The following is a 12,319-nucleotide window of genomic DNA, read 5'->3' on the forward strand; positions in this document are numbered from 1 at the left end:
AATATACAAAATTGTCATTTGATCTTGTAGCCTTAAACATGTCACGTGAAAAATTGAAATTAAAATGTTACCAACATAAGAGGTCATTCTTTTTTAAACACACTAAAAATAAAGGAGATCATGAGTATTTCTTTTAAAATTAATACTTTTTTCAAGAAATGTCAAAATCTTAACGCAAAGCTCTACTTGGTGGATACTTGAAATTGATGCAAGATCATGGTTGCACGAAAAAATATTATATCGAAAACCTTCGAACAAGACGCTACGTACTTTTATTACGTGTTAGCTCTATTCACTCATCTTCTTTCATTAATTAATGAAATTATTTTCTATTATTAATCATATTACGATTGACAAGAGTCGAGGATCATTCAGTAAGAATAAAATTTGTGTATATCATATCATTTTTAAACTTTACTCGAGATTAGAGTGAATATATTAATATTATTATTTTATCAATCATATTATACTCTTTTTTTTAAAAAAAAAAGGTTCCTATTTCCTTTTTTAGTTTGTTTTAAAAAAATGAAATTTTTTTCTTTTTTGACAACACTTTATCTTTGACATGCTTAAAATCATAAGATTAAAGGACATTTTAATAATTTTGATATAACTTTAATTTAAACCAACGAAATAGAAGAAGTATAAAAAGAAGAGTTGTCTTTGCTATCCTTTCCTTTTCTTTTGAGTAAGTAGCTCCGGTAGATCATTTTGGTCCAATGAAGCAAGATCAACAACTCTAGCAACTACAATACAAAAATAAGAAGGCTAATGAAAACTTGATTATTATTATTTTAAAAAAATATAAAGTATCATTGTCGGTCTATTTTCGAGAGAGAGTCAATCTCAAAGTCTAAGTTCGCACTTTAAGATTGAGTTAAATATTTTTTAAAAGAACTTTCTCATTTTAATTGTTTATATTCTCTTTCACACACTTTTTGAGAAATTATAAATAAGAAGAATAATTTTACTATTTTTTTCAAAAAAAAAACCATTGAAATTCAAAAAACTTGTCGAGACTTTCTTTAAAAAATAACTATTGTCAGAGTGATATGGAATAAATTTGAACAATCTATTGGCTTTGTAAATTAACAAATACAATCCTTCAATTTGGTACAGAAAAACAATTAACTAATTTTTTGCATACTTTTTCCTATAACAGTTGCATGAAATTTGAACATGAAAATTGACTATACATATGAAAATTAATAATACTTGTTGAGACCATCTAGAAGGAGAGGCGTATCTAAAAGGAGATCGTCGGACTTACATGAATTCATGGTTCTCTTTCGAGATCATATACAGTAGTGTTATATTATTAAAGAAATATTAAAATATAAATGTGCGAGCTCACACTTTGAATACCACATTATGCGATTATGACCGGGTGCACCTCTCTCCGCGAGGTTAGAAATTTTGATTTTATATTTATTTTTGTTTTTAAAAATTAGATACTTCTCTAAGTGGAATTTGTAGCACTTTTGGCATGTTAATTAATTTTATATAGAGAGAGAGGCCTATAATTTTAAATTTTTAACTATGTTTGATGGTAAAAATCTAAATGTCGAACTAATCAAATTTCTATCCTAAATCAACTTTTTTCTAATGTACACATCTCTCCAAATCCTGGATACGCCTTTGTCCGAAAGGAAAAACATTGGTGTTCAAGTAAAAAACAAAGCATGTCAACAAGAACAAGTTTATATGAGAACACATCACTTGTAGTTCTCTTACTTGTTTCACAATAAGTTATATCAGATAATAAGGACAAAGCAGAAAGTAGTAATTATTAAACTGAAACACACATTTTATCTTTTAATTGGAATATGGAATCAATGCTTCTACAACGTTTCATTAGCAGCCTTCTCCTCTACCTCAAATCAAGCATAAGTAGTTGCAAAACAGAGTTCAGAGGGGCACAAAATTGACCAATGAAACTCAATTCATGACTACTGGTTTTGAGTTACTTTTAGTTGCATTGATTAACAATTTCTTTTGACTAAACAAGCACGACAACACCAATTTTTTATTTTATTTTTTTCAAAAATGAAAACAATAGAAGAAAGTAGTTGTAAAATGTTTGAATTCTACAAATTACTTGCATTTGAACTATTCAGTCCCCCAGCAGTTAGTCAGAGGAACACATGATATGAGCATAGTATAGTTAGTTGTTTATCCATAATTTGACTCACCATTACCGCGCATTGAACACTGTGTCTTCTTCGCAAGAAAACAGTATGGTAGGGAAATATTGTCTCGAGAACTTTGAAACATAAATAATATAGATATATGAATTTACAGACTGCAACATACATCACAGGCAACCATGACCTTGAATGAAGCAAGCTAGATATATTACAGAGGAGTATCAGCTATTACTACTAGCTTATACAAGATCTGATTAACCTATTGAGAAACGAAATCAAAAGAAAATCTGCAGTTTGCGTAAACAAAAGATTGTCAAAAGTTCTAGGCTGTTGGAAAGAATGAAAGAAAGAAGAAACTCTCAAGTCTTCCAAGGAATTGACAATCTAGTTGAACTCCGTGTCCTCTTGGTTTGTTGAGCTGGACGGCAAGTAGATGGTGTTTCTGTTTTTGTTCTACACTTTTAGGATTTCTAAGTATGTCCCTATGACAGGAAACTGGAAACAACAGAACTCTCCGAGCTAATATTATTTGATCAAAAAAATCTCTAGGCACTCGGTTCCCAGGTTCAACTCTAGCAGAAATTTCATTAGCTTTCTCCTAATCTCAATAAGCAAGAAAAGTATGTCATATGAGAATACTTCATATTGTCACCTGAGCATGTCTCCAGCAGGCATTTGCAAGCAACTCAAGGCTGGTGATATGCTGAATGTGTTACCACTAGCATTATAAAATGAAGGGTGTCCAAGAGGTGCTGGTCTGTCTGGAATTTCAGGAACCTCAATATCTCCTTCTAACATTTTTAGTGCATCCAATATAGTTGGCCTTAAGGCCACCATCACGTGAGCACATAATATTCCAACAAGGAGAAATCTCACCATTATAGCCCTTGGATTTGCACTTACGGAATCCTCAGTCTTTACTAGGATGGCATCCAAAACTTCATTCATCTTTCCAGCTTTTACCTTCGACCAAGCCCAATCCGTGATCAGAAAAGAACGAGGCGATCCAGAAGAGAAATCAAGGACCTTCCTTCCACACATTATTTCCAAAACAACAACCCCAAAACTATAAACATCGCTCTTCTCAGTCAATTGCCCATAGAGAGCATATTCAGGAGCTAAGTAGCCATGTGTTCCTGCCACTCTGGTGGTAAGATGAGACTGTCCTTCTCTACTTTGCTTTACCAACCCAAAGTCAGCAACTCTTGCTCTCATATCTTCATCTAATAGGATATTAGTAGCTTTAATGTCCCTGTGATAAATTGCTGGCTTTACCCCATAATGCAGATAAGCTAGTCCTTTTGCCACATCCAAAATTATGTTTTTTCTCTGAGGCCAAGTCAACGGCTGCTTCAGTATTCCACCTTGATTTACAGCAAATAAATGATCCTCAAGATTCCCATTGGGCATGTAATCATACACGAGGAATCTTTCACTCTCCCCATTTTCAATCCGATTTTTATCTGTCACGCAACAACCCCTAAGTGATACAAGATTACGATGCTTCAAGTTACTAATAATCTCAACCTCATTGCAAAACTCATCATTTCCTTGAAAATCAGATTCTATAATCTTTTTGACAGCAACATTAGTCCCATCTGCTAAAGTTCCTTTATAAACTACTCCAAATCCACCTCTCCCTACAAAATTCTTTTGGGAAAAATTATCTGTTGCCCTTTCAAGCTCCTGAAATTTGAACCAAACAGCAGTATTAGGCCTCATTCTTCGCCTAGACACCGTACTTTCCATTTCCACATCATCATTTTTCCTCCACCTTTTGTTCCACCAGATATACAATCCCAAAACTAAAGACATGCATAATACTGCCATACCAGCTCCAGCCAACCCAAATATTAGTGCAAAATGTCGTTTGCTTGATGAACTATCCTTTTTCAAATCAATACTAAAAATACATGACATGACACCAGTACTTTCAGGACCAAACTCATTGACAATACCAGCAGCATACAAAATAGTGAAGTAAAAACAATCGGTGGAATGAGATGCATTACCATCAATTGCAATCAACTGTTGCTGAACTCTAAAGCCAGCAGCTACACAACCATCACAAGCAGTTAAATCCTCAAGATCAGACCTACAACCAGAATTCAAAACAGTTGAATTCCCCAGCTTTTTATCCCAATCTTGGATGGTCTGAATTGAGGCACAAATGTATGGTGTATTGACAAACTGAATAGGGTCAAAACAGAAAGAGGTAAGATTTGAAGGCAAAGACAAAGAATTGAGCTTGGATTGGAATTCTTGGATGCAAGAAGCAGAAGTTTCCAAATTGGGTAGCTGGAAAAGAGAAGTTTCTTTAAGGTGTTGTGCCATAGCAACACCAAAGAGGGACAAAAGGTTCTGGCAGCACTGGCCTTTGCTTGATGTGGGAATAGCAGAACCATTGGAAAGCTGAGGAGTTGAATTCAGAACTTTGCAGTTAGAACTAGACCATGGGGCTCTCAGAACATACCCAAAATCTAAAGGACAAGTTGCAGAAAAGTTAGTGCCGTCTTGAGCTGACGAAATTGAAACTACCCAAGAAAATAGAAAAAACAACAAACACACAATCCACAAATCACCCTTCATCCTAACTTCTTTAGAGAGAAAATAGAAAGAAAAAAAATGAGACTTTTTATTCAAGAATCCATTTTTAATGGGGTTTTCTTTATGGTTCACAGAACTATGTTCCCAAAAAAGTGATCTTTGATGATTGATGATCTATCTGTAGAGTCTTGTAGTTGAAGGGTTTGTGCCACTGAGAGTCAAAATATTAGGTTCATTATCTCTGTCTGAATCTTACTATAAGTTCTAGTAAAGGCGGCTGACTTTTATAAATTAACTGATCAAATAGGAACGAGCATCAAGAAAAGATGGCAATTTGGGACAATAAAGAAATATTTAGTTGATTTCCTAAAAACATCAAAGTTTAGTACCTTTTTTTTAATCTCATTTCTCGTTAACTCGTGATTTAAAACTAATCTTTAAAATATGTATAACTGAAAATCATTCAATTATAATAAAATAAATTATTTTTAATTATAATATAATATTTTTTTAAACAGATTACAAAAAGAAAATGGATCAGGTAAAAGAAGGGGAGAGGAGTAAGAGATTTTCCAGTTATTTGCTATATTGTTGCAAGAAAATATCTTTTGTTACATTCACCTGCTAATTTGGTTTTTGCTTAATAATCATTTTAAGTGATCTGTCTTAAAAAATATATATTACATTTCTATAATGGAAAATGATTTAACATCAAGACTCCCTATTTATTCTTAATAAAGTAATTTATTATTACAGAAATATTATAAAGTTTTAGTGTACAAACTTTACTTTCCTTAAATGTTATATCGAATTAAATAATAATAATAATACTATGTTTAATAAAATATCACAAAATAATATAACATAACCTTACCAACTATTTTTTCCTTTCAAGACAAAAATAAAAATAATTTTTGTTTATGAAAATGCAAGGAAACGTACTAATTTTGTTTTATTGTCTCTACATTTTCACTGCAACTGGTCAGTCAGTCTTGACGTCTTGACTTTTATACTTTTGTCTTCCTTACCTCATCAACAGATTATTGAGAAAAAAAGCCCAAAATAATTAGACTATAGTAATTAAATTACACAATTTGGTAATGGTCAATTTTTATGATACACGTCAAAAATATAACCTCATAAAAAGTTCAAAACTCCAAATTTATATGATATAGTTAGTAATTATTAATATAATATCAATACATCGTGAACCATGCCGAAATGGATCAATGAGATGAAGTTGATTAAATTTAAAAATCTTCTTAGATTATATTTAAGGAAAAATAGAAGTCATCAAAAGTTTTAAAGTTCACTTTCTAAATAGCTGGCTTCATAGACCTCACTTGAGCCTTTCCCAAAAATGTAATACTTGTATCCTCAACGCTATTTTTTAAACAATAAAAAGACTAAATAATCTCCTAATTTATGTGGCACTGTTTGATGAACAAGTCGAGAAGTGGGAATGACAAAATCCCTGAAGAGGGGAAGGATATTATGTAATGATTATCGTTGTACGTAAGATAATCTAACCCATCATAATCTAATTCTGGTCAACTTTGAGAAGTTCTCCACCATGGTCTCAAATCATAGAAAATAACAACTATTGGCTTGTGATTTTTTATTTTCAAAAAGTCTAACAGATTCATGGCTCATGGCTAAGAGGATGAGGTAAATTCACGACAATACTGAGAGAGATTGTAATATTCTTCTATTACATCAGAAGATTTTTTCCACTCACCTGATTTCTATCACTTAGCTTCCTCATTTCCTTTTCTGCGGGAGGCCAACAGGTGGCTATAATGAAGCAAAAATGTTAATGGCTCAAACGATTGGGTAAGCAACTTTAAGGGGTCTTCAAGGATGCTATCGTCTAGCTTCTGGTAGAGCCATTAACGAGACAAAACACACGAACCAGAGAGCAGATGTTACACCAAAGGTAAATTATGACATCACATATGCTACATTTGTTGATACAGAGTAGCAGAGAGGAGAGATAATGTTGTCTATATTCAGCTCTAGGATGGAGGGATTTGACGAGCGAGAAAAGGCACTTCCACCACTGTACCCTCAACATCATCACCAATAATTACACTGTCTCCCTCAGAAGCAGCTTTCCTCTTAATATAGCCAAGACCGAGGGGCTGAGATGCTCGTTTACCAGTTGTGAAACTCGTCACCTTGCCAACCTGCCGAAGTTCATAGCACCATCATTCTGGCAATTCTTTCCAAATGGTCATACTAGAAACAATAAAGAAAAAATAATGGTGATCTGATTTCAGTAATACACTTGACTGTTTTCAGTTGTCTTAGACGATTCTTCACAAGGCATTAATTTTGTTTGATGCATTTCATTTACAAGGCAGAACAATGCAAAGGGTTAACGTGCCAAGGTACAATTTGTTACACCATAACTATCACAATAGGGACTGAAGCAATCAATTGAAAAATCAGAAAATCTCAAACCTTTTTCCCATTAACTGAGATAGTGCTACCAGGTTCCACAGGCGATGAGACACGTATTCCCCATAGTCTCTGCTTGATGCCATCGTAAGTTACAAGTCTAGCAATGGTTTCTTGGCCCTTATAGCACCCTGAAATTTATTTATCATATTTGATAATCCATAAACAGAAGGAAAAATAATACTCCCTCCATTTAAAAAAGAATGACCTTATTTCCTTTTTAGTTTGTTTCAAAAAGAATGACCCATTTTCTTTTTTGGCAACACTTTAACTTTAACTTTCCACATGACATGTATAAGACCACAAGATTAAAAGGTATTTTGATACATTTGACATAGCTTTAAATTAGAACCACAAGATTAAAAAGTCTTCTTTCTTTTCTTAAAAGTCAAACTAGGCCAATCTTTTTGAAACGGAGGGAGTAATAGAAATAGGAGCTCCTGAACCTTTATTCAGAGAAACAGCATTCCACAGATTAGCCTCCAGAACATTAAACTCGTCTGTGAGCTCTTTACCAGGAGCTGGTCTTCCTGCATGAATTAAGACACAAATCTTTCTGCATCAATATTGGAAATCAAATCACACAGGATGATGATTGCTCGAAACTTGAGGACACAAACCTAAAGCATAATAGGTGGTCAGAACACACTGGAATCATGATCTCAACAGAAGATATTACCTGGAATATTAAAAATAAAAAGAGAGAACCAAATTGTCTTTAATTACCTTGAAGAATCCTTAAAGTTTCCCATGCATTAGAACCCATTGGGACAGCACCATGACCTAGAATAGCTTTCCAGACCGATTCAGCAGCAGCTGGAGACATCAGTAGTAAATAACCTTCTTCAGAGATGATATTTCCCACTCCCACAGTTATTGGCATTCCATTTACCTTCTCATATTAATTAATTTCATAAGAAAAAGTAAAATGTTAAGCCTCCTATTTCTTGGGAAACTCGGGCACGACGATATGCTCAAGATACTGAAATTAATCTAACATATAGGACATGAGAGCAACTACACCAGCAGAAGCTAAACAGTAGAAAAGTTAACAAGCAAGTATTTAAGTGGTAAGAAAGGACATTAACTGCGGATATTGCAGACAAATGGCAGAGAAACTGTAAAATATTTTTATTGAGAAGTTGAATTTGACAATACAAGAACAATCATGAATGCATCACAAGGTTGACTAAAGAGGATGCAATTGGAAATAACAACTAATTATAAATGGATAGATATTAATGTTTTTAAATAATGCAAATGAAAATTGGTGAATTGATACATGAACTAAAAATGACAGAGGGCCCAACGCAATCTGAAGAACACTTCAATGTGTTCAAAGCCATCATGTCTCCTTTAAAAAAGAGAAAAGAAAATTGGAAATCATTGTTCAAGTTTGGATCATTTGACACAATCTAATCACCATTTTATATTAAATTTTTTTATTATCAACTTGTTTGGTTACGTTACAAAAGAATCAATAGTCAGAGCTATTACCAATCTTAAGAAATCTTTTAGTTGAATGCTCACTTCAATCCCTTTTTTGGTGACTTATATTTAAATGGAATTTAGGAGGACAATGCTTGAATGACATATTATACTTTTGAATGATTTATTATACCCATAAGTTAGTCATATAAGTTGGTGTACTGGCGGGAAGATAAGTCGCATTAAATACAAAACAATAGGAAGTAATATCATGATATGTTAATCCAATATTTTATAATCGTTGGCCTTTGCAATTTGAGGAAAGAAGTTATATCTTGCACAGACTAAGATAAGTAGATCAAACAATATGGGTTAGAAGGAGTACCAAATAATCTAAACCAAACAAGTATGTAAGTATAACTTTAAATTGGGTGATTCAGTAAGACATCAAGTTTGGTGAAAACTGACACCCAAGTAAAGAGGGAAGTTAACATTGTCCAGAAGATGAATCAGAGAGGTAAGAATCCAATTACATTGTAATGCTTATGCGATCCATATGGTTGTCCAACTATGTCAGCAAGACTCAGAGCCTCCATTATCTGTTTGTAAGCCATTACATACAAAAGTTAGTTGTACCTTTTAAGTGAAGTAAGAAGATAACAAATATTATCACCTTGTTTGATGATTAACTAGACACAGTTCTTACTTTGTTACTTGTAGGCCCTACTAGTAAGAACAAGGACGTTTTCTCGGTAATATCTTGAATTTCAACTTTGTCTGCAAAGAATATGTACCTATGAATAGAAGTATGACATATTGTTAAATCAGCAGGTAAGTAATGTAAAATAACTGGTTAGGCCCCAAAAAACTATTGAAGCATAGGTAAGCAAGAGTGACAGCAATTCAGAGCAAAACCATGGCAGTTCCATACATACTTCTCAAGCATATGAGTTATTCTTTCCCTGGTCACTGGAGAGACCACTAATGTGATTGCCGTTTTCTGTGAAATATAATGTCCACTTCAATAATAGTACTTAAATAATAGTCTTAACATATGAAAGCTTAGGCACAAGAAACCAATTCTCAGCAAGGGAGCTGTGAAGGATTACCATAACCCAGGCATGGGCAATATCGATGGTTCTAGCAGTTGGTGTCACAAAAACAGTGTCACATCCCTACAATTCCCAGGCATGAAATATAAAAGCACATTAGTGGAGTTTGCTATTTTCATCAACCTAGAGTTGTGGAAACCGAATCAATACCTGCCCCTCATGAAGAATTTCAAAGTTAGCAGTACTTTGGTTGTGAAGAAACTGAACCCTGTCTTCTCCACTAACTGTGTGAAATAAAAAGACAGACATAGATAGCTGAAATAACAACTATGAATAAGTAACCTCCAAAACAATTCAAAGAAGTAGAAAAACTTATATCCAGTTAGTCCACAATACATCACTAGCACAAGAACAAGTCGTAAAAAGTAATTTTCACATCCATTATCCACATGACTCGCACTAGGAAATAAGCAAACAACCACATTCCACAGAATTGTTTAAGTAGGAAGAATTTACTATTTTATTAGAAGAATAGTATGGATAATGGACTTACTTTAAGATACATTAAAAACTAACCTAACCTCTATTCCTCCACGTCAATAGATTATTCACAGATTAAACTTGGAGTTGTCTTATAAAATAAAACAGAATCATTTTCACAATGAAAATGTGTGGATGGATTTACCTCTTATCCTGCCATAGTGTGAAAGATCCACAACCTAGAACAAATTGAATGATGCCATCAGATCACACTTTGAAAGACTAAGATGAGCAGTATACAAGTTCCCTTAAAAGGCCAGGCTCATTCCAGATATGGCAGTAAAATATACAACATGTGATAGGAAAGTTGGACCATTACACGTCTTTTAATCAACAGATGAAATTTATATGACATGCAGATTTTTAATAGGAAAAAAATAACTAAAATTACCAAGAAAACCTGAATCAAGCTAGATACACACCGCAACACCATTCTCAACAGCATCTAATGCCTCCTCGTCATTATCGAATGTCCCTATTACCCCATCTTCTGATACCTTTGCCCCAGCAATTGTCATAGTATCCTGCAGGAAGAAAAAGTTAAACAAGCCAAATCTAAGGAGACCAACAATGAAAGCATGTAGAAACATCAGGTCAGTGACTCTCATCCTTCCCTTGATCATCAGGAAACATTTAGCAGAGGTAACATGTCCTTCGTGTACACTCATCGTACAGAAAAAAGATTTTTTAAGTCTTAACTGCCTACTGAAGTGAGACATTCCAAGCAGGGGTGGATGGAGGGCACCCATAGCCAATAAGACTTGTCTACCCCACCCCCATTACATTAAGTATTTGTTTTGATTTTTCCTTCAGAAAGGAAAATTTATTTTCAAAGCTTTAGGATTGATAATCCAAATAGTTCAATTATTTTTACCCAGCAAGATAGTACATTGAACAGGACAATTCTACATCAAAAAGATTAGGAAAGAAATGATTACGTCTCACAAAAGTCCACAATCAGTCTTCCTTCTTCACACATGCTACAGCCAACTGACTTTCAAGATTAAGAAAATATAAGAATTTGGAATTTATCAAAACCCACACTCTAAGAATCAAGAATTACCAACTCAGAAACAATAAAAAGCAGGTTGTGTCTATTTAATTTGGTACTTGTGAAAGCCCAGAATCACGTTAACTTCCAAAAAATCAAGAATTAACAACTCAGAATACTAAGAAACAAGTTTAAGAATTTGGTACTAACGAGGAGGTCGTGGTCGATGGGAGGAGGAGAAAGATCGAATGGCAGCGCAGCAGAAGAAAAAGAAGAAGAAAGGCGTCGATTAATCTTCGCCGGCGACACATCGTATGGCCGGTAAGGTAGTGGCATAAGTAGGGATGATGAAGAAGAAAAAGGAAGAGAGGGAAATAACAAATTTGCAGAGTAGAGAGACGCCATCTCTCTTGCAATTTCACACCACATATACTACTACCACCCCCTCCCTAATTTATAGAAAAGTGTTTATCTAATTAATACGGAGTAATATTCTTTTTATTCATAATGGTAGTTTTTTTTATTTGTTCATTTTAATAATTTAAGATAGTATATTATGTTTGTTTACTTTTAATTGTTATAACAAAATAATAATTAGAGTTTAACTTATGAAAATTTTGATTAATATTTTATAATGTATTTTTTCATTTATTGATAAACAAAAAATTGCAATATGTAGTATTTTTCGTATAGTTTTTAGTATCTAATTTTTTTTAAAAAAATATCGAATTAATGTAATTTAATTCAACTTTAAAAACTAGTCAAATTGAATATCAAAAACACAATATAACGAATAAAGTGGACGAGAATGTAATTAATTTTGAAAAACGTATAACTTATTATAAATCTTAAATATTTAATTCACCCACCTTCATAATTCATAAAGGTTATTCTGTAAATTCGTTAGGTTCATCATTATTTTCTTAATAAACATGTTAATTTAAAAGTGGACAAGAGATCAAGAAATACATTTTTTTTTATTTAACCAAATATTGTATTGCCTTGTACATTACTTCCTCTATTTTATATAGTTAATCATTATACTAAATATAATTATTTCACATGAGTTGATCACTTTATTAAATCAAAAAATTTTAATTCATTATTTTCTATATAACCCCTACAAATACTTAGAAAAATCATCTTTTTATTTA

The 12,319-nt window shown here is 33.1% G+C and overlaps 2 protein-coding genes across 5 annotated transcripts; both read right to left on the bottom strand.

Annotated features, from left to right (window-relative positions):
* Positions 1 to 2,264: 2,264 nt before the first annotated feature.
* Positions 2,265 to 4,736, bottom strand: LOC101252330 (probable receptor-like protein kinase At1g11050). Its single transcript, XM_004230439.4, has one exon. The coding sequence runs from the start codon at positions 4,734 to 4,736 to the stop codon at positions 2,796 to 2,798; it is 1,941 nt and encodes a 646-aa protein (XP_004230487.1). The 3' UTR covers positions 2,265 to 2,795.
* Positions 2,265 to 11,635, bottom strand: LOC101252630 (putative transferase At1g60990, chloroplastic). 4 transcript variants are annotated; one of them, XM_019211812.3, is made up of 12 exons: positions 11,376 to 11,592; positions 10,566 to 10,698; positions 10,320 to 10,353; positions 9,845 to 9,918; positions 9,692 to 9,757; positions 9,518 to 9,582; positions 9,289 to 9,376; positions 9,116 to 9,181; positions 7,881 to 8,046; positions 7,601 to 7,684; positions 7,158 to 7,285; positions 2,265 to 6,880 (listed from the first exon to the last, which is right to left on the bottom strand). In XM_019211812.3, exons 2-12 carry the CDS (start codon positions 10,617 to 10,619, stop codon positions 6,710 to 6,712), a joined length of 996 nt encoding a protein of 331 aa, XP_019067357.1. In that variant the 5' UTR covers positions 10,620 to 10,698; positions 11,376 to 11,592; the 3' UTR covers positions 2,265 to 6,709. The 4 variants fall into 4 exon arrangements, with proteins under 4 accessions (XP_019067357.1, XP_004230488.2, XP_069145403.1 ...); XM_004230440.4 differs by having other exon boundaries at positions 6,282 to 6,880; positions 10,597 to 10,698; positions 11,376 to 11,635; XM_069289302.1 differs by having other exon boundaries at positions 6,282 to 6,880; positions 10,597 to 10,698; positions 11,113 to 11,592.
* Between the last annotated feature and the right edge of the window lie 684 nt (positions 11,636 to 12,319).

This window comes from Solanum lycopersicum, chromosome 1 (assembly GCF_036512215.1).
Source record: "Solanum lycopersicum chromosome 1, SLM_r2.1".
NCBI lineage: Eukaryota > Viridiplantae > Streptophyta > Magnoliopsida > Solanales > Solanaceae > Solanum > Solanum lycopersicum.